At 39.3% G+C, this 19,863-nt stretch overlaps 1 protein-coding gene across 1 annotated transcript; it reads left to right on the top strand.

The window, feature by feature from the left end:
* The first annotated feature begins 9,415 nt into the window (after nt 1-9,415).
* Nucleotides 9,416-16,703, top strand: dpep1 (dipeptidase 1). The gene is made up of 10 exons (XM_072465074.1): nt 9,416-9,685; nt 9,931-10,057; nt 10,582-10,714; nt 10,799-10,949; nt 11,828-11,897; nt 12,030-12,206; nt 12,802-12,886; nt 12,976-13,051; nt 15,779-15,914; nt 16,465-16,703. Exons 1-10 carry the CDS (start codon nt 9,558-9,560, stop codon nt 16,648-16,650), a joined length of 1,269 nt encoding a protein of 422 aa, XP_072321175.1. The 5' UTR covers nt 9,416-9,557; the 3' UTR covers nt 16,651-16,703.
* The last annotated feature ends 3,160 nt before the right edge of the window (nt 16,704-19,863 follow it).

The following is a 19,863-nucleotide window of genomic DNA, read 5'->3' as shown; positions in this document are numbered from 1 at the left end:
AGAAAACAAAAAATGGTCTTTAATGCTGTAAGTGTACATTACTTTTGGCTTTAAGGATCAATATTCTCCAAAAACAGGTGATTGACCAAGTAATTAAACAGATTATGCAACTACACTGGGGACTAAAGGAAACGCTGATGTGGACCCTGCTTACCCGGAGACCAGACGCAGCAGATTTTCTCCTCTAAAGAAGCAGCAGAGAATATCTGCCCTGAAGTGAGTTTGTTTCTCTGAGCTGTGTCTCTGTATAAACAATATTGTCGAGAGCAGATATTGACACTAATACTTCTTAAACATTCTCAGAAGTTGTGTGACCTCAACTGTTGAAAACTGCTGTAACTTTCGACCTCCTCCAGCTCGTCCCAAACACTCTCACTGAGGTTCAGATCTGGAGTGGATCAGTTTCTGCTTCTCCTTAGATGTTTTCTCTGCTTGATGCTTATGATTTGACCCTTCTCAAACATACTCGTCATCTTTTCCATGACCACAGGATTTGTCTTTCCACATGGCTGTCTCAGAAATGAGAATCCACTCACTGCATCAGTTGGGTTTGAATACAGTGTTGCAGCTGAAGGATCATCACCCATGCAGCAGTTATCCTGCAGGAGGAGAGGACCTATTTGCTCAGTTGAATCCATATGGTGACTTTCTTTGGGCCAGGTAGTGCAGTGTATCTTGCTTATGTTGCGGTGAGGTGAGTGAGCTGCCTGTGCGTGCTCACTCTGGGCTGCCCAGATGTCGGGACCTGCTCATGCTTGTAAAAACAGAGCCGGTAATGACAGAGCTGTGAGAGATGAAATGCCATGCAAATGTCACATTCACTCACACCTGCATCACAAGCCACATCTCTAGCTAATCAAAGCACCCCTTCATTATGAAAAGCTATGCAGAAATTAAGTAGTAAATTGAATGTAGTACACACACAAACAACATTGAACAATATTGTGTTACACCCTACAGATTTATTCATAGTATGACAGTCTGACATTTGAGGGGAAAACGGTATGAAACTACTCTACAATCATGAATCTATAATGTGGACAAATGGTCATTAAATCGTTACCCTCTTAAAAAATATTAAATGTTATGGCTCGTACACACCGCGGCAGCCGAATCGCGCCCGATGCAGAATTTGAGCGTGTGTACATTTGAAAGACAAACGCACCAGACGCGTGTTCTCGACGTCCCGGACTCATGTCCGTAAAATACACTCAGCAGCAGACGTCGTCCTGCGCACATGCGCAGTGGAGGAGTTGTGCTGTGTTGCTTTTCTTGTGGTGTTATGGTGTTTAAAGGTCCCATAACATGCAAAATCGACTTTTCAGAGCTTTTAACCTTCTTACATTGCTATTTGTGCTTCATATATGTACCTAGAGTGTTTTTTTGATTGATTCCCGCAGTGTTTAGCTATATTACAGACTGTTTCCTTTCCGCGAATCTCCAAACTGACCGTGTCATAACCACAGGCACGCGTCACCATCCCCCCTCACCCTCACCCTCCCCCCTCTCCACCCCCCTCCCGCCTGCCGCCCCCTTCCCCCCGGCTCCGCGCTGGCTCCAGGCTCGTCTCCCCATACAAGCCCCGGAGTTTTTCTGCTTCGATTTACGATGAAACACGATTCAAAGAGGCCCAAAACTTCATTAATGATATCGCACTCTTTACTATAATCACAATGGTGAAGGTTTATGTGGCAGTTGATGCAGCAACCGCGAAAATAAACAGAGAGAAGTTCTATCTGATACCGAAAAACCCGGAAATAAGAGCGCGATGGACATAAGACTTTTAGACATAAGACTTTTATATATATATATATATATATATATATGTATATATGTATATATATATAGATCTATAGATATATCTGTTCTGCGCACGCTGTAGAATAAACACCAGATTTATTTAGTCTCAAAGTAGTGTTGATCTGAAGTTCTATCATTTCTCACTCAGTCGCGCGGAGCGGCGCACCGCGGAGCTGACAGCTGTGGGGCAAACCCTACGTCACGGGTGGGCGGGGCACACACGTGCTCTGAGACTACGTCATGGGTGGGCGGGGCACACACGCGCTCTGAGACTACGTCATGGGTTGGGCGGGGGAGCCAGATCGCTCTACGCAAGGGTGAGGGCGAATATCAAACCAAGCCGTTTGCATTTCCGGGTTGGTGAGGGGGTCCAAGGTATGGGTGATATTTCTTAACTATTATGTTAAGGGTGTTGCACAACCCTTATTATTATCAATTATACACTTAGGATAGACTACAAAACGTGAAAAAAAGCATGTTATGGCACCTTTAATGGCGGACCATGGCTTTGGTTTATTAACTTTACAAAGTCCAAAAGTGGAGGCGATGGGCTCCGGGGCCCATCTGGGACCCGCATATACTTCAGAGGTGAGCAGAGTTTAGTCAATATAATTATTTGCTCCAAGAGCTGCGTTTTAAGGATTTTTTTTATCTTGCGGGGTTTGTTTTGGGTCTTTTTCCGGGTCTTGCGTAGCACGTCATCTCTGATTGGCTGCTGCAGCGCATCTGTCGCAGAAAGTTGAACAAAGCTGAACATGTTGCTCCAGCCGCTGGAGAGCGTACGAAAACGCACTAATTGCGCTGCAAAAACTAAGAAATCGCGTCGAGGGAAACGCACGACGTGCTCAACGCGCGTTTACATAGACTTTGAATGTAAACTGGACGCTCCGGCCGCCGCGGTTCTGTACACTCAGGATAAAAACAAACAAAAATTAAATTTATATTTATAACGCTCAAAATCACAACAGCAGTTGCCTCAGAGGGCGGCAGTGAAAAATAGATCATACAATGTTCATAGGGACTTGGCAATGTCCCAGCATCCCGTGTCGTTAGACAAATGTCCCAAGCTCCCCTGTCTTTAGACCCTCCTTCTTGGCCAGGAAAAACTACTACTAAAAAGTAGTAATCTCAAGGAGTTCCACAGTGAAAGAGAGATCCGACTCCCTCAGACGGACAGGCAGACGCGAGAATGGGGCTGGAACCACTCAGGAAGAGAACCAGTTCTTCCAGGCAGATGAAGAACGTCCATATGGAGTAGAGACCGTTTCGCCAGGGAGTTGAGGAGCATTTGGATCATAGGTCATCGATGTGCCTGTTCCACTCCTGGCGGGGAAGTGGGAAAAGAAGAAGGAAAAGGCAATGAACATATTGCAAGTGAAATTAAATATTAAAGATGGTTTGATAGAATAAGTAGACAAAAGCAGAGGATAGTGCTCAAGCTGCCATACTTCCCCCAGCATAGTTGCTCCTAGGGCAACTATGTTCCTAACTGGCCTGACCATAATATATTTCAAAGAGGAACGTTTTAAACCTGGTCTTAAATGAAGAGACTGTGTCAGCATATTTAACATGGGTCGGGAGCTGATTCCATAACACAGGAGCTTGGTAGCAAAACGCTCTACCTCCTACAGTACTTTTAGAGACTCTTGAGACCACCAGAAGGCCAGCATTCTGAGAGCGAAGAGCTCTGTTTGGATGATATGGTTCTATAGCATCTTTGAGGTAGGATGGGGCCATGTCATTTATGGCTTTGTGGGTCAAGAGTAGAATTTTAAATTTGATTCTAAACTCGACAGGGGCCAGTGAAGAGACTCCAGCACCGGCGTAATGTGCTCTCTTCTTTTAGTTCCTATTATTAATCTTGCTGCTGCATTTTGAATCAGTTGAAAGCTTTTTATGGAGCTTTTAGGACACGCTGCAAGCTGGAGTTACAGTAGTCTAATCTAGACATTACAAATGCATGGATAAGTTTTTCAACATCGCTTTTAGGCAGGATTCTTCTGATTTTGGCTTTATTGTGCAAATGGAAATAGGCTGTTTTACAGACTTGACTTATATGTGCTTTGAATGAGAGCTCCTGGTTAAATAAGGTTTCTTACAGTAGAACTGGAGGCTACACTGATATTGTCCTGTGTGACGGGACAATCTGCTCAGATAAAGCGTCTCGTAGACGTTTAGGGCCTTGTACAAGGTTAAGAAGCAGATAATTAAGTGTCGTCCAGGTTTTTATATCCTTCACACAAGCACTGAGTCTACTTGATCAACACCTACATCGCATTCTAACCTCAGCAATTCCAACTGCAGCTTTAATTCTAAAACAGTCATTCTCAATTAGGCAGTGTATCAATTATAAGAATACATAAATTCATTCATTCATTTAAAAAAACAAAAGAAGACATGCTAACCCACACGAGGCAATTTGCAATCACTCAAGCAAAATTGTCCAATCTCTCTGTGAAAGTGCAAACTTTAGTAAACTGGTTAGTTTAGTGTGTTTTTTTCCATCACAAAACATAAACATTGTCTAGTTTTACACCCTAGGCAACTGCAGCAACTGCCATAGTTTTGGCGTTTTCAGACACACAAGGATTCTCACCAACAACCTTTTCTCTTCACCTTTGGCCTCTTCAGTACCGGACAGAAAAGGCTGGCCCACTCTTTGGATTCGCTCAGGAGGAACTCTGCTCACAGGCTTGGCTAAAACTATCTAATATAAGACGTAGCTTGAATAAAAGGCTACTGTAGGGTGCAATTTACCCCCACAACCACTGACAATTCTCGTGCCCAATACAAAGTAAAAGCCTCTGCATTTATTGTAATGATATAATCTTGTGATATTTGCCTTCCCATTGAGCTACACAATCTTCACCACATTGTGCTATAGATTTGCACCAGAGACAACAGATATTTGTATTATTATTATCATTATTATTATTATGACTACTACCATGGACCCACTTGTAAGGAGAGCATCAGGGGTGTCCCACTTACAAAACGTTCTCTTGATTATGAGTGTCCAATGGTTTTTACTGCATATCTTTTGCAGTACACCTGATGATGATGAGCTGGAAAGCATTAGTCTGCCATAATTTACAACTTTCGCCTTATTGTTACAGGTGTTTGAATATTCACATTACCCATGTTGACAACAAAACAACAGCTGCTTGATTATTTATTTCTGGAGACTTTACAGCATCAGTCTTGAATTGCCATTGGCAACATTGTTGTCTGTTTGGCAGTAAAGACCAGCGAGTGACCTACACTTAAGTTGGGATACATTCTGGCCCATTTAGTGAACTATCTCCGTGCACCTGGCCCTCAGTCTGAATTTGAATTTACTGTGTGACCAATCAACTCAACGTCATCCCAGGGAATCATTGCCAAATATATGACATTTTCCTTTTTTTTGCTGTTTAATTGTTTTTTTAAATGTCCAGTCATAACCTATTCATGACACGCACAAATATCAGACTTTTGCATGAATGCTGACGCAAATGACAAAGCCCAAACAAGGTTGATGACATGCTGTGTATTAGCGTAAGTTGACCTGATTATTAAAAAAAAATACTATTATTTTGTTATAAATGATAAGTCTGGACAGCTCTATTTTGTTCTTATCATCTTACCTTATAAAATAACCTACAAACCTGTAAGAAGACAAAAGAACAGTCAAATCAGATGGACTTGGGTTTGGGACAACTTGATCTATAGGGCAGCAACTAACAACAACTAACTAGTCGACAAGTCACTGCATTCAGAAATAGTCAACAAATTATTATTTTTATTTGTTCTTAGATAAAATATTTAAATTACAAAAAAATAAGTGTATTGTTAAGGAAAATCAGAACCTGCTTATTCTTGTTGATTTGATAATGGCACTACTTTGTTATAAAAGGCCTTTTCGTATGTGTATGAGTCCGGACCGCCCTGATAACAATTACAATGATCAAAATACAACTTATTCTTTAGAGTCGACTAGTCACAACTTGTTGACTAATTGTTGCAGCCCTATGGATCTACCACTGAACTAATCATTTATTGAATCATTCCAGTTACCACATGATGCTGCCTTAGAGATTCTGTTACATGTCGATCTACAACGTAATGGCTCAAATACAAGGTCTGTCTGCGGGTCCCATTAGCCATGACACGAGCCTCACCTCTGGCCCCGTCTCCTCTGACACTGTCCAACACACTGAGGTGTAAAGTCACTTCTCACTCACACATGTCACAAGAAGGCAGTGAAAAACCAACATAAGCCCCCCAAGTATCATGCAAAACCAGTACTTTTTTGTGCTGTCTGCATCTAATTTTTAAAATATCAAAATAAGCTGCTTTGGGATGAGAGCTGATTGGCTGCATGTTGGTGGTCCACCTTGCTTCTCTTCACAGTGTATGTTAGGTTAATATGAACAATAATGATAGTAATAGACATTAGGAAAACAATATAAAAACCACATTAGATTTTATTTGAAAATTTGAAAATCTTTGGACTAAGCTCTTTCTGTTTGACAATGTGCAACTTAATTGGGTGTCTTTTATTGCCTTTATTTTATGTAATGTTCGGTGTTATGTGCTTAAAAACTGAAACTAAATAAATAGATAATAAAACAAATAAATTGAATTGAAATACCTGTTTCCTCCTTTCACGGTTTGAAAATCAGTTACCCAGCATGAAAGCTCATGTGTCGGATATTTTGGTTTTGACATTTTTCTTTTAAAACTGAAAGCGTTTTGTTATATTGCCCAAATTGATTCCAAGTACAAGCACTGTCCACAAGGGGGCAATAAAAGGAGAAATTGTGGATTCTTTAGATTGGAAGAGGGGTGGACAGTCATTTTTTCCCCTGAGGTAGCAAATTCTAATCGTATTTTTTTCTGTAAAATATAGACTATTTAATCTGTTAGTTAGTGCAATATGTCTTAAGGGCACAAGCGCAGACACATATTTCATAGCTAAACAATTAAAAACAGAAAGAGTGAAAACTATTATCAAAAACTTTCAGGAGGCTGGATTAAAACATGCCATAGGCGAAGTCCGGCCCAGGTCTGCAGTGCAACATCCAATCTGGGAACAATTCTGATACTGGACAAAAATAATTGGCCTGTAGACATGCTGCAGACAAGAAAAGTAGTTCCAAGTGCCATCTTATCCCCAGATAAAAGAACATGACATGACAACAATCTTACGGTCTGCGCTGCAGGGCATCTCTGGGATGTGGCACGAGTCAGGGCATCTCTGGGATGTGGCACGAGCCCTTGTCAGCAATAAGCCTGAGCGAATTTATATGTTCCTATCAAGCCATAAGAACCTCTTCAACAGTTATCAATGTTGAAGGCACAATCTGTCCCAGTGCCATATGATCATCTTTTCATTACAGGGAAGATTTTCACCAAGGATAGAACAGGGAAATGGATTAACACGGGTGGAACCATGCATAATATAAATCATTCCTTCCTGCTGCAGTATCAGAACATATTGTCATGTTAAAATATTTTGTTTAAAAAAAAACTTTTCCTCTCTCTCATCCCTCATTTTTGATTGGATATAGAAATTAATTTCCCTTTTTCTTTTTCAATGCATTTTTTATAATAATCACATCAGATCTCTATTGCAATAAAAGCTGAAGTATTACTTTGTGTCAGATAGAAACAACAATATCACTGATACCAGATCAATATGCCATGCCAACAAGACGTCATATAAACTTATACACTAGGTTTATTTGTGTATTCGTTGACGCAGACTCATATTCAAACTCTCCATATCATAATGTATTGCCCCTAAAGACGTTTCAGTGAGTTGCACAAGTCCAATATAGTATATAATATAGCATTATGTTCACACGATTAGCGAAATTCAACATAGTTATTGCATGCTTTACTAATTTTGTGCAGTTATAGATTTTCATTTGAGATTACAATTGGTCAATTCTTGTCTATAGGAGACACTCAAAAATATTGATTGTCTTGTGTGTGAAAATGCCCTTCCAGTCAAAAGTGTCAAGGTTGAGAACCAGCCTCCGAAGCAGAGAATTATAAGGAAATGTTGCAGAAGTAAGTAAGTTTTTGTTGTAAACAAACTAAAGAAAGTTACTATACAAATGAATACTTAAGTTGATGTAGTAAAAAATTTTGGCCGATTGTACTTTTTTGACTAGATTAAATCAAATAAATTCAGTTTTAAACTGTTTAATTGATCAAGTGTTGCATAAAAGAAAGTAAAATGACAGGCCTACTGAACCCAAGTTAACAAGTAAATACTTTGAGTTTTTTTTTAATGTGTCGGCTACTTTTAACTTATTACAACTATGTACACCGAGTTTGAATGTCCTTGTCCACTGCAACTAGATTAACAGGCAAATGTGCTGCCTCCATTGTTCAACACATGTTTTTTCTTCTTCAGCCCTCGGGCACTGTCCAGTTTTGAGGCTGTTAGCATTTTGGTTGTGGGTGTTGTGTAGGTGGTTAATCCCACTTTTTTGGCAGCAGTAAATCTTTTGGCCATGTAATGTTACCTTTACTTAAGTACACATTTTCAGTCTATCCATCACACCGTTTAATCCACTTTTGTCATATATTGAAAGATAAAAAATTATGTATCTATCTATGTCTGTATCTACCTCTGTATCTTCCGGCGTTGCATCAATGAAATTTCCCCATGTGGGACAATAAAGGAATATCTTATCTTATCTTATCTTATAAATCATACAGTGTGGTGTTGTGATCACACATGGCTTAAGATCAATTCACTGTTAATTTCACTGAAAAATTAGTCATTCTAATAATAATTCACTGAATCTTCAGTGAGTTAGAAATAACAGTAGCTAATGTTTAAAAACAACTATTAACATGCACAATAGACCAGTGGTTCTCAAACTGTGGGGCATGTACTTCTGGTGTTACCCAAGCTCCTTCAGGTAGTACGAGGATCTCTCTGCAGTTAAAATAAGAATTTAAATACACCTTTGAAGTGTGTGGTCCCATTTTAGACCTGGTTTAACCTTAGTTTAGACCTAGAGAAGTTTTGTTTTAGACCTGGTTTAAATCTGGTGGTACTCGGAAGAGCAAATAACTTCATGGGTGGTACTTGGTGTGAACTGTAGACTCTCTAATGCCACTGCGGCCGCTCTCTTCTGTCGATAGATTTCCCCAGAAACATTAAACGAGTCAAATACAGAAGCCAAACTATGTAAGAGGCCAATAAGCCTGTCCATACGCTCCTAACTCCACAATACAAACAGTGAATTTTAGATTATCCTCAATAGTTTATCCTCAATTTTTATTTTCATTTTATTTTTATCTTTATTTATTTTCCCCCTCCGTTCCTTATTAAGAAATGAGAGGTTCTGTCTATAGGAGTTTTTGTTTATAAGAGTTTTGTTTATAAGAGTTCTTCTATTAAGAGTGTTTTTTAAACTTCCTATAAGTTATTTGTCCTTTTCCTCTGTATCTACCTGCGTTGCAACAATAAAATTTCCCTATGTGTGGACAATAAAGGATTATCTTATCTTATAATTACATATAGACACATCTTATTAAAAAATAGAGGCTAGAATGAAACATTTACGACCGCTGATGACATAATGTGGAACAGAAAACAGGAGGAGCAACAGTCAAGCCATAGAGAGACAAGCAGCGATGACTGAGGGACAACTTCAAATCTGCTGATAATTTTTTCAACCAAACACAAGCTTGGATAAGCTCTTTTGATACTAAACAGAGTTTTTACACTTGTATCTCTGTATTTTGTCAGAATGGTGTCCAGGGATCTAACAAAAGCAGCTTTTATAGTTTTTTGGGTGAAATGTTTTGTGAGCTGCGCAGAGGATCCACACCTGACCAGAGCACTAAAGCTCATGTCCGAGACACCGTTAATCGATGGGTGAGTGCCAAGAAATATTACAAAACGTAATAAATACTAAGATACATTGCTTGATTCATTGATTCACAACAGAGGCAACTGTTGTTGTGATTTTGGGCGTTACAAAAAGAAATTGAATTGAATTGAAAACATTTTGTGCCAAAGTTGACTCTTCTGGAAGCAATTTACCACAATGATCTTATTAAAGCAGTTTTATATGCATTCTTAAATCCACATCTGGAAAACGTCTGACATTTCCCTTGTAGGCATAATGACCTGCCATGGCAAATGAGGCTACGATTTAACAACCAGCTCAGCAAAGTGGATCTAAATACATTTAATGGGACCCACACCAACATCCCAAAAATCAAGGAAGGACGACTCGGGGCACAGGTAAGAACATATCACATGTTTAAAAGAATACACTATGATAAAACTTGTATTGTGTGAGTGTATTGTATTATTTGTATTAAAAAGCAATTAGAGAATAGAAACATATTATTATCAGCTTTAACAAGATATTAAATTAAAATGAAATAAAAAATGAGTATGATATGATTGATCATTTAAAGGGGAAATCACTTTCTGGTTGTGAGTTCGCCACCCGTTTGTCTCTGAATGTTATTGCTTTGCCCCAAACATTAACGCAAGAAATGCCACCAGACCGAATTACAGGTCAGCTCTGTGGAGTGGTGACCCAACTCACAGGATTTACATTTTTGTTTCATAAAAAGCCCATTGGAATAAATGCAACTAAAACCAATACTGTGGAACATGCAAGACAGAGCAATAACATCTCCATAAAGACAAGCAGAGTTACTAAGGCCCCATGACTAAATCCACACACAAGACTCTGCAGCGTAATTGGGTAAGATGAGTGAAGCGTATGTGTTTTTAAAAAATGTTGTGTTTTTCAGTTCTGGTCCGCCTTTGTTCACTGTGATACTCAGAACAAAGACGCTGTGAGACAGACACTTGAGCAGATCGATGTCATTCACAGGATGTGTCAAAAATACCCGGAGGTTTTTATGTTTGCCTCCAGCAGCCAAGGTAAGGGCTTATCTCCCCTTTAGCGCTAAACAAGATGAAAATTCAAATGCTGAGGTTTGCTTACTGTCTCACGCGGCTGCACAGACATATTGGATGCGTTCAGGCAGAATAAGACGGCCAGCCTGATCGGGGTGGAGGGCGGTCACTCCATCGACAGCAGCCTGGGCACTCTCCGCACCATGTACCAGCTGGGAGTGCGCTACCTCACCCTCACGCACTCCTGCAACACGCCCTGGTACACCACTGGACTCATCCTAGCTTCTCATTTTATACATCTAAAACTATTTTATAATGCATATTCAGTTGTGTTTTGGAGTGGATGATTTTCCTGATTTCTATCTTTTTCAACATTATTTACCCAACATATGTAAGATGTTGCACGACCAATCAACAATTATGGTTCTTTCTTCTCTTCTGGTTGAGATTCCGCCGTCTGCTTGTCTTCATGGCAGTGGTGGGAAGTAACAAAGTACAAAAGTAAAAGCTTTTTTTTGGGGGGTATTTGTACTTTACTTACGTAACTTTTACATACTTTTTACTTCACTACATTTGAGACCAAGTATCTGTACAAAATTTTTTAACTAGACTGAAAATAGAAAGTACTTGGCACATTCATCATGACGTTCTGCCTAAACGTTTTGAGTTCAAGCTCCAGCTTCGAGCAAACAAAAATATGCACATAAAAAAATTTACTAGCAAATTATTCAAATTTTTGAATAATTTGAATTGACCTTTTTTGGCCAAAGATCATTGCAAATCGTTATCAAAATAACTACAGTACATTTAATGTTTTAATAGTTCTCAAAATCGGTGTGAAATACTTTTGTTGCTTTGCCAAGAATGTTCCGTAGTATAGCATCAATTATCTGTCTTGGAATTATTAAATTACCGATGTTTAGTGTAAAGGAAGAAGAAGAAAACACATTCAAATAAATGTACACAAGAAAAGGCACGTTACAGAGTGCGCTTTTGAAGAACTGATTTAGTTGTTTGCATGGTAAACATATTTGGAACAAAACATGGGCATTGACATGTACATTTATTGTATTGTCTTCTGTTAGCATCTACTGCCTCTGTTATAGTGCTGTAAAAGTGTTTCTTGTTTTTTATCAGGGCAGATAACTGGCTCATGGACACAGGGTCAGAGCCGTCTCAACACGATGGTTTGACACCATTTGGCAAGGTAATCAACACAATCCATAACTGAATTGAATTGGTTATTTGTATTATTATGCTTTTTTTCCCTTCATGTCAAACTAATTTCATGTAAACTGTGTAAACTTTTCACTCTTGTATGTTTTCATTTGAAACACAGCAAGTAATACATGAGATGAACCGTCTGGGAATGCTGATCGACTTGGCCCATGTGACAGTGAGAGTGATGGAGAAGGTTTTGGAGATGTCCCAGGCCCCGGTTATATTCAGCCACTCCTCGGCCTACTCCATCTGTAACAACAAGAGGAACGTCCCGGACCACATCCTCATAAAAGTGGTGAGTTCATGAACTAATATGACTGCAGTAAATACAGATAAAACCAAGCAACTAAAAGATAAAAAGCATGTGAGAAGCAGGAAGCACTTCAGGTGATAAGAAACTGAAGGTCAGTACCAGTGTGTATCGGTAATAAAAACTCTTTTACCTTCTGTCATTGACCCCTAGAGCTGTTAAATATTTGACACGGCTAAATTGATTTTGTGTTTTACATAAAGCGCGAGAAAATAAAGTGAACAGAGTAAAAGTTCAATTCAATTTATTTTTGTAACGCCCAAAATCAGAACAGTAATTGCCTCGAAGGGCGACGAAAAAGTGAAATTACAAAATAAAAAAGTAAATATGGACTTTAATTCAGCATAAAGATCTTAAAAGTACAACGTGTCCAGCTGCAAATGAAAACCGCTGCGTTAAAAATGATGAACACTGGAATACTGATAATAATACTAATACTAAATACTAATAAAATCATGTTTGATGTAGTTGTGATGAACCTACATTTTATACTTTGTACTTTGTATTCAGTGAACTTTATTGATAACCTTTATTGATAAGCTACTGTCCGCTCCCATAAAAAACATGTTTTCTTCTCCAGAAAGAAAAGAGAGGGATCGTGATGGTGAACTTTTACAATGATTACGTCACCTGCAGCCACACCGCCAACATCTCAGACGTTGCCGGTGAGCTACAGTCATACCTCCTGCTGTAAAACGGGTTAAGCAGTAACTTTTATTATATTTGCGTGCCACCTTTCTACCATTTTGTCCAGATCACTTTGACCACATAAAGAAAATCGGTGGTGCCGAGATTATTGGCTTTGGCGGAGACTATGATGGAGTTACAAGGTTTGTAGCGATGTCAAAAACACAACTTTAAATGTGTTTTTGTTCAAGGTTGCACAAAAAGAGTGTTATGCACTTCAATACCCAATGACCTAAAGGCTTTTAGTTATAGCTTATGTATTTGTGTGAAATGCTGACAGCCTTAAAACATAATACGTTTGACAGCTTCAGTTCAAGTACACAAAGTCAAAAAGGCTCCTTCTGTTCCCTTATAGATATAATCCCAATGCACAGACTCACTTCTTTTAGTGAGTCTGTTTTAGCACTGTTTGGGGCACATCAGATCTTAGGCTTTTTGTTTTTTCACTGTTTCTAATAACGAGCTGGTCCTTGGAGACATTTTGAGTTTGGATGGATCGGCCCCCAACAACAACAACAAGCAGAGCTACACAGCATCAGATGGTGCGTTCATATTAATTCCAGCATTTATACTACAATTATTTTACACTTGTTTATTAGCAACCATGTTTAACAATTTAACTGAAGATAACATGGTTAAAAGTTGCACAAAACCATTCATTTATAAGAAAAAGTGACCAGACAAAGACCAGTCCAAAAAGACGAATTCAAGATTTAGACCAATAGTAAGATATAAAATGAAGAGGGAAAAGGATACATGAAACATTATGCATAATATGTATGTCAACATTAGCTCTCTGGTTCAATTCCCAAATGGGGTGGGTCTATGTGGAGTTTGCATCTTTTTTCTATACCTGGGTAAAACTATCCAGCATTCCGGCTAAATATGAATAAAGGATTTTAAATAACATTAGATTCAAAAATGACCTTGGACACGTTAACACTACTTTGTGGCTCTTATAATGGAAACATGAATGAATAAAACTACCTCTGTTGAGAGTTCATATCCCGGAGTCCTGTACTTACATTAATAATCTTCTGAATCCATTCATTAATCTTTTCAAGCCAACATTAAAAAAAAAAAAGATTTTAGGAGACAGGAATCACATAAAACACACTATTAATACATAATTTAGAAAGAATAAAACAAAAGTGCCTGCTGCAGTTGTAAAGTGCAGTGTTCAAAGTCATCAGCGCCTGGGGGAAGAAACTCCTGCTGTGACGGGACGTAGTGCGTCCCAGAGGAAGTGCAAACCAATCTTAAAGGAACTGTATGTAAGATTTACATTTTAAATTCCATAAACATGAGTTATCTGTGTCCCTAGAGACAAGGAAAACATGTTCAAATCAAGTATTGCTTTTACTGATAACAAATGTAAGGCCGATTCATACTTAATTATAAAAACATTGGACATGAATTCATGTGTTGTTTATGTTTATTTATTGCCTGACCTCGAAGGAGAAAAGTGTGAATCTGGTCTCTGCAGTTTGGTGTCTGCAGAATTAAGCACTGTTCTGATTGAAGTTCCTTTTTTAATTAAGAGCGAAGATTCATTTAGTTGAATCTCTGGTCTATTCATAATCTCAAAAATGCACAGTCTTTGTAATATCAGATAATCTACTGGGGAATTTGCTTCTGATGACTCATGAAGAGTGAATGAAATATGAAATAATAATTCACTGCTTGTTGCATATATAATGTTAGCCTGGTGAGCCATCTCCTCTTACTTTATTTTCAGCAGGAGCGTTTGGAGACAGCCGTTTGTCTTTCAGATGCAGGACACGTTTTCCTCGAAAATATATATCTCGAGCGTTCAGAGACTTAATTACTGCCTCATCTCTGATAAACATTGTTCAGCGCTTCACTTGTTGCACATCTCAATCCACCCGGGCTGAGACAGGACCGGTTGGTCGACTATAATAACTGACTATTTATCTACCTCATTCCAGACGCTGATCAAGTCTTTGTGATGCTCCAGAGCTGTCTCTATTAGGCTTGTAATTGACACAGGAGATCGAAAGTATAAATGTAGACATGAGTGGCCCATAATTAATGACAAAAAGCTTACATTTGTATCATAAGTAGTCAGTCAATAGTCAGGATGAGACACAATCAGCTCCAAAACAACACCAAAGCTCCAGCATCCCCATCTGTGGCTTGGATTACATTTTCAATTGTTAAAGGTGCACTATGTAACCTTCTTAGTGGGGGTGTCGGCCACCTGCTTGTTTCTATGGAGACGTTTAATGTTTCTACAGTAAGAATTTCATCTTATATTCCACAGATTTGACCTGTAACTTGGCCTAGTGGCATCACCTGCTTGTCTCTACAGCGATAGAAAAGTGTAAAGCCAAAAACCATAATGTGAAATATTTTCAAGAAAAGCACAATATCTCCAAGGAGAAAAGCAAGTGTCAGACCCTCCACTGGAAAAGCCACAGAGCGTAACTTTTTAACCCAGAAACCGAGGAGCAAAATTAGCTTTGTATGTGGAAATAAACCTTGTGATGTGATTCTCAGAGAACAACATTGCCCTGTGTGGAAAACTCCCCTGATATTCTTGGCTCCAAAATGTTAATTGTATGTTTATCAGACACAGTCACAAATGCTCTTTCGATGTGAGTTCCTTTTGGGGAACTGTAATTGGAAAGACGGCCTTTCACTTTCATGCTCCCGACAGGCTGCAGGAGAAACTAAACCAAACCTTCTTGGTGACAATTTTTAATATAGTTTTACTCTATATCAAGTCATAATCTGATATTCATTAACCAGGATCCTGTGATCTATGATACACAAGAGTAACAAAAGAATACGTAGTGCTCCCATGTGTTTATGGCTCTTTGATGGAAAGATACTTTTATGGCGGTCAGGCTTCCTGAGGGACTGGAGGATGTGTCCAAAGTGCCCAACATCGTGGCCGAGCTGTTGAGAAGAGGCTGGACGGACCCAGAGGTGAAAGCTGCTCTGGGAGAGAACCTGCTGCGAGTGCTGAAGGAAGCAGAGCTGGTGAGGATCAATTCACACTAATAAGTGACATTTATACCAAGCTATTCATTTAAAAGATCATGCTCATACAATATCTGAATGGAGCAAATTATTGTACCGACAGATTCAGGACAATTGTGTGTATTTAAATTACATAGTGAGAGATGAAAATAGGTTCAAAGGTCAAACTTATTTTATAATAATCATTGTAAAGCACCGACATCTGAAGGTCAAGTTATTAAAGTTTTTAATCCAATGAACCTTGAGTATGAGGTCTATGAAGTCTGTCAATGAATGTCAGAACATTGCTTTTAATTTCCTTCCAGGCCCAGCACTGTAATAAAGCATGACAATTGAAATTCTGGGTTTAGTGTCAGAAAGATTATGACTAACTTATGATAGTTGAATGACGGCTAAATGTGGTGTGAGTAACAAGAGGGACTATGATCAGCAAGAAATGAGAAGATACTCGTTGCTTTTAGCTGTGCACTTATCAGTCTTCTAACTCTGTAGTAAACCACTGCAGTGGCAGGTGCCGTGTGTTCTTGATTGTCTTTATCCTCTTGTTTAGGTGCGGGACAGTCTAAGCAGCAGAGCTCCGGATGATGTCCCCATCCCATACGAGCAGGTGGAAACTCCCTGTCGAACAAGCTATGGCTACGACATGGACGTCCCAAACCAGGCAGCGCTGCACCTGCTCAACGCAGTCCCGCTCCTGCTCATGGTCTTTGTGCAGGATTTCATAACACTCACATGAATAAAGCGAGACAAGTACTACCAGGCCACAGCAGAGGCGGGTGGTACTCACTCACATGTACTCAAATACATTTACTACTACTACTTTCACTACTAAAGACACCATTCTTGAGTAAACATTTTGGTTCCTCTTTTTGCTGTGACAAAACTTAATGCCGACCATGATAAATAATTAGAACATTTGTGTGTGTTTTTTTTTTTTTTTTGCATTAATCACTTTCCCCACCCACGTGCTTGTTTTTTATGCCCTCTTTTAGGCTGACTCTAACAGCTGTCATGGGACTACAGATGAAAAACAGCCTTTTGGCTAATTTTGCCATATTTACAGTTTGTAATGTTTATTTATATGCACTGTCCCAGATAAAGAAATACGTACTGCAGATTGAGACTTATTTCTATTATGTATAAATATATTCATGTTAATTTTTGTCACGTAATCACAACTTGAGCGTTTTTCCTTTAGTTGTTTGCAATGTTTTTGAATAATGTCTTTGTTATTAGGCTCCATCACCATTGTTGACTTTCAATAAAGAACTGTTCATGACAAAGAGAAAATAAGCAATTTGTCTTTTTGTTTGAAAGGCATTTTTAAAAATATAGAATGTGATGCAATATGAAAATGGTTTGGTTGGGCTGAAAATGTGTTATATTAGATAGATATTTGTTATATTAGATAGATATATTTTAGATTCAGTTCTATACTAATTACTGCTAAATGGTTGAAGCTCCTTTTCACACATTCAAATTAAGCTTTTATTTGTTCATAAAACCATAGGACCTTGGTGCTTGGAAACTGGCCACTGTAAATACAGTAATATTTAGTAATAGACTAGGCTTCCATAAATCGGACCTTCTGCTGAAGTCACAAGGACGATTACCTCACAAAGGACGACCTGCACAGCCAACTGTCTTTTCTAAAAGTCCCTAGTGTAATATTAACATTACATTTTACTTATTCTGTGCTTGTTTAATGTCACTATTCAGGTGGGGATATTATTATCTATTAAAAAGACCTTCTTACTGTGACCTGCTGTACAAGCAGCTGGTGGCCCCTTCACCACTTTCAATGAGGTCATAATACTACTGGGAGTAACTTATTTCAGTGGTTCAGGGGAGTGTGAGTGGGTCACAAACACTCTATTAAAGGTCCCATAACATGCAAAATCGACTTTTCAGAGCTTTTAACCTTCTTACATTGCTATTTGTGCGAATCTCCAAACTGACGGGCGGTGGGGCAAGACCGTGTCATAACCACAGGCACGCGTCATCATCCCCCCTCACTACGTCACGGGTGGGCGGGGCACACACGCGCTCTCTGAGACTACGTCACGGGTTGGGCGGGGCACACACGCGCTCTCTGAGACTACGTCACGGGGTGGGCGGGGCACACACGCGCTCTCTGAGACTACGTCACGGGTTGGGCGGGGCACACACGCGCTCTCTGAGACTACGTCACGGGTTGGGCGGGGCACACACGCGCTCTCTGAGACTACGTCACGGGTGGGCGGGGCACACACGCGCTCTCTGAGACTACGTCACGGGTGGGCGGGGCACACACGCGCTCTGAGACTACGTCACGGGTTGGGCGGGGCACACACGCGCTCTCTGAGACTACGTCACGGGTGGGCGGGGCACACACGCGCTCTGAGACTACGTCACGGGTTGGGCGGGGGAGCCAGATCGCTCTTTGCAAGGGTGGGGGCGAATATCAAACCAAGCCGTTTGCATTTCCGGGTTGGTGAGGGGGTCCAAGGTCTGGGTGATATTTCTTAACTATTATGTTATGGGTGTTGCACGATCCTTATTATTATCAAATATACACTTAGGATAGACTACGAAACGTGAAAAAAGCATGTTATGGCAAATCTGTTGAATGGTTGTAGGATGTAAACAGATTGAAGTGCTGGACTCATTGAGTGTCAAGAGGAACAAGATGTTCTTCTTGTACAGTGAGCTTTTCTATTTTTAATAACATGACCCCAAAGGAGCAGGTCGCATGGGTATGTCTCATGTTCACAGGAAGAAAAATATATGTTGATGATACACTATTGTTGTATATGTTGCCTCTCATTGCAAAACCCCAAATGTCATTTTTTGTTTAATTTATTGTTGTACAGATAATAAGGAAGGCTTTTTTACAGGTAGATTCCACTGTGAACAAAAAAATCTATTCAATTCTGTCGTTCAAATGTTCCTAAAATGTGTAAAAAAGACAAATAATGAAGATAATAACAATAATATCACACTTTGGTGAAAAAACATTTGTGTGAGACCAATTTGTGGGTCAATACAGTGGTACACAACAAACACATGTATGTTAAACAACAAATGCACTGTAGAGAACATAATTACACCACAAGTTTGAGGAAAGAGGGAGGCAGCAAAGCGACACCGTTTACAGTGTTTCTCTTTGATCCAGTGGATCTGGGTCAGTTCGCTGGTGGCAGTGAATACATCTGCTCTAAAACCACTTTGATTTTGGCTGTTAAAAGTCACAAATCTTGAGCATCTCTCATGTTTGGCTTCATCTCCCCATCATGACCTACATGACCAGGACATAATATATTTGTAGAGATATTCCTGCCTCTGAGTGAGTACCATGCTGTTCCTGCATGCACTGCACAAGATTATGTCTACGTTTTTGCCTAGTTAAACATGTCAGGCATAAAAATGTGTTTTCTGATGAAATCTTCAATGTATCTTCAATAGTCTTTATTAATATTAAACGGCAACTTTTTCTCATTCTCATTCTATTCATTAAAACACAACTCTTTGTAGTATCTTGATTGGTTACGTTCACAACATCTCATTCTATAATCTATAGTATTCAAACTGTAATTTGTACTTAAACTGTATCAAACCTCGCCCAGCAAATCTCAAAGTACAAGGTAAAACATTCTGACAATAATTACACATTTGTGATTGACTTATGCCGACTGAAGACATTGAATCAGTTTTTATTGAAGGTGAATTGCTGGATATTAGAGATTTGAACTGTCCTTAGTATATAACTGAGCTATGTTTTGACTGGGTACCCATGAAAAAGAGAACTTTTCTCATTGGGTTTTCTGTATAAATAAACTAAATGAAAGAATTGATGTTTTTGCCTGGTTTTAGTTTAAAAGGCCGTGATGTGATCGTGTATCCAAGTTTCTAAGTTGTCTTTTACAGTGACAGGATTTTCAGAATGTACCACTGGGTTTATGGAAGTTGA

This window comes from Eucyclogobius newberryi, unplaced genomic scaffold, assembly GCF_026437365.1.
Source record: "Eucyclogobius newberryi isolate DKJ021-1_F unplaced genomic scaffold, fEucNew1.0.hap1 SCAF_5, whole genome shotgun sequence".
NCBI lineage: Eukaryota > Metazoa > Chordata > Actinopteri > Gobiiformes > Gobiidae > Eucyclogobius > Eucyclogobius newberryi.
This window is presented reverse-complemented; position numbering and strand designations above follow the sequence as displayed.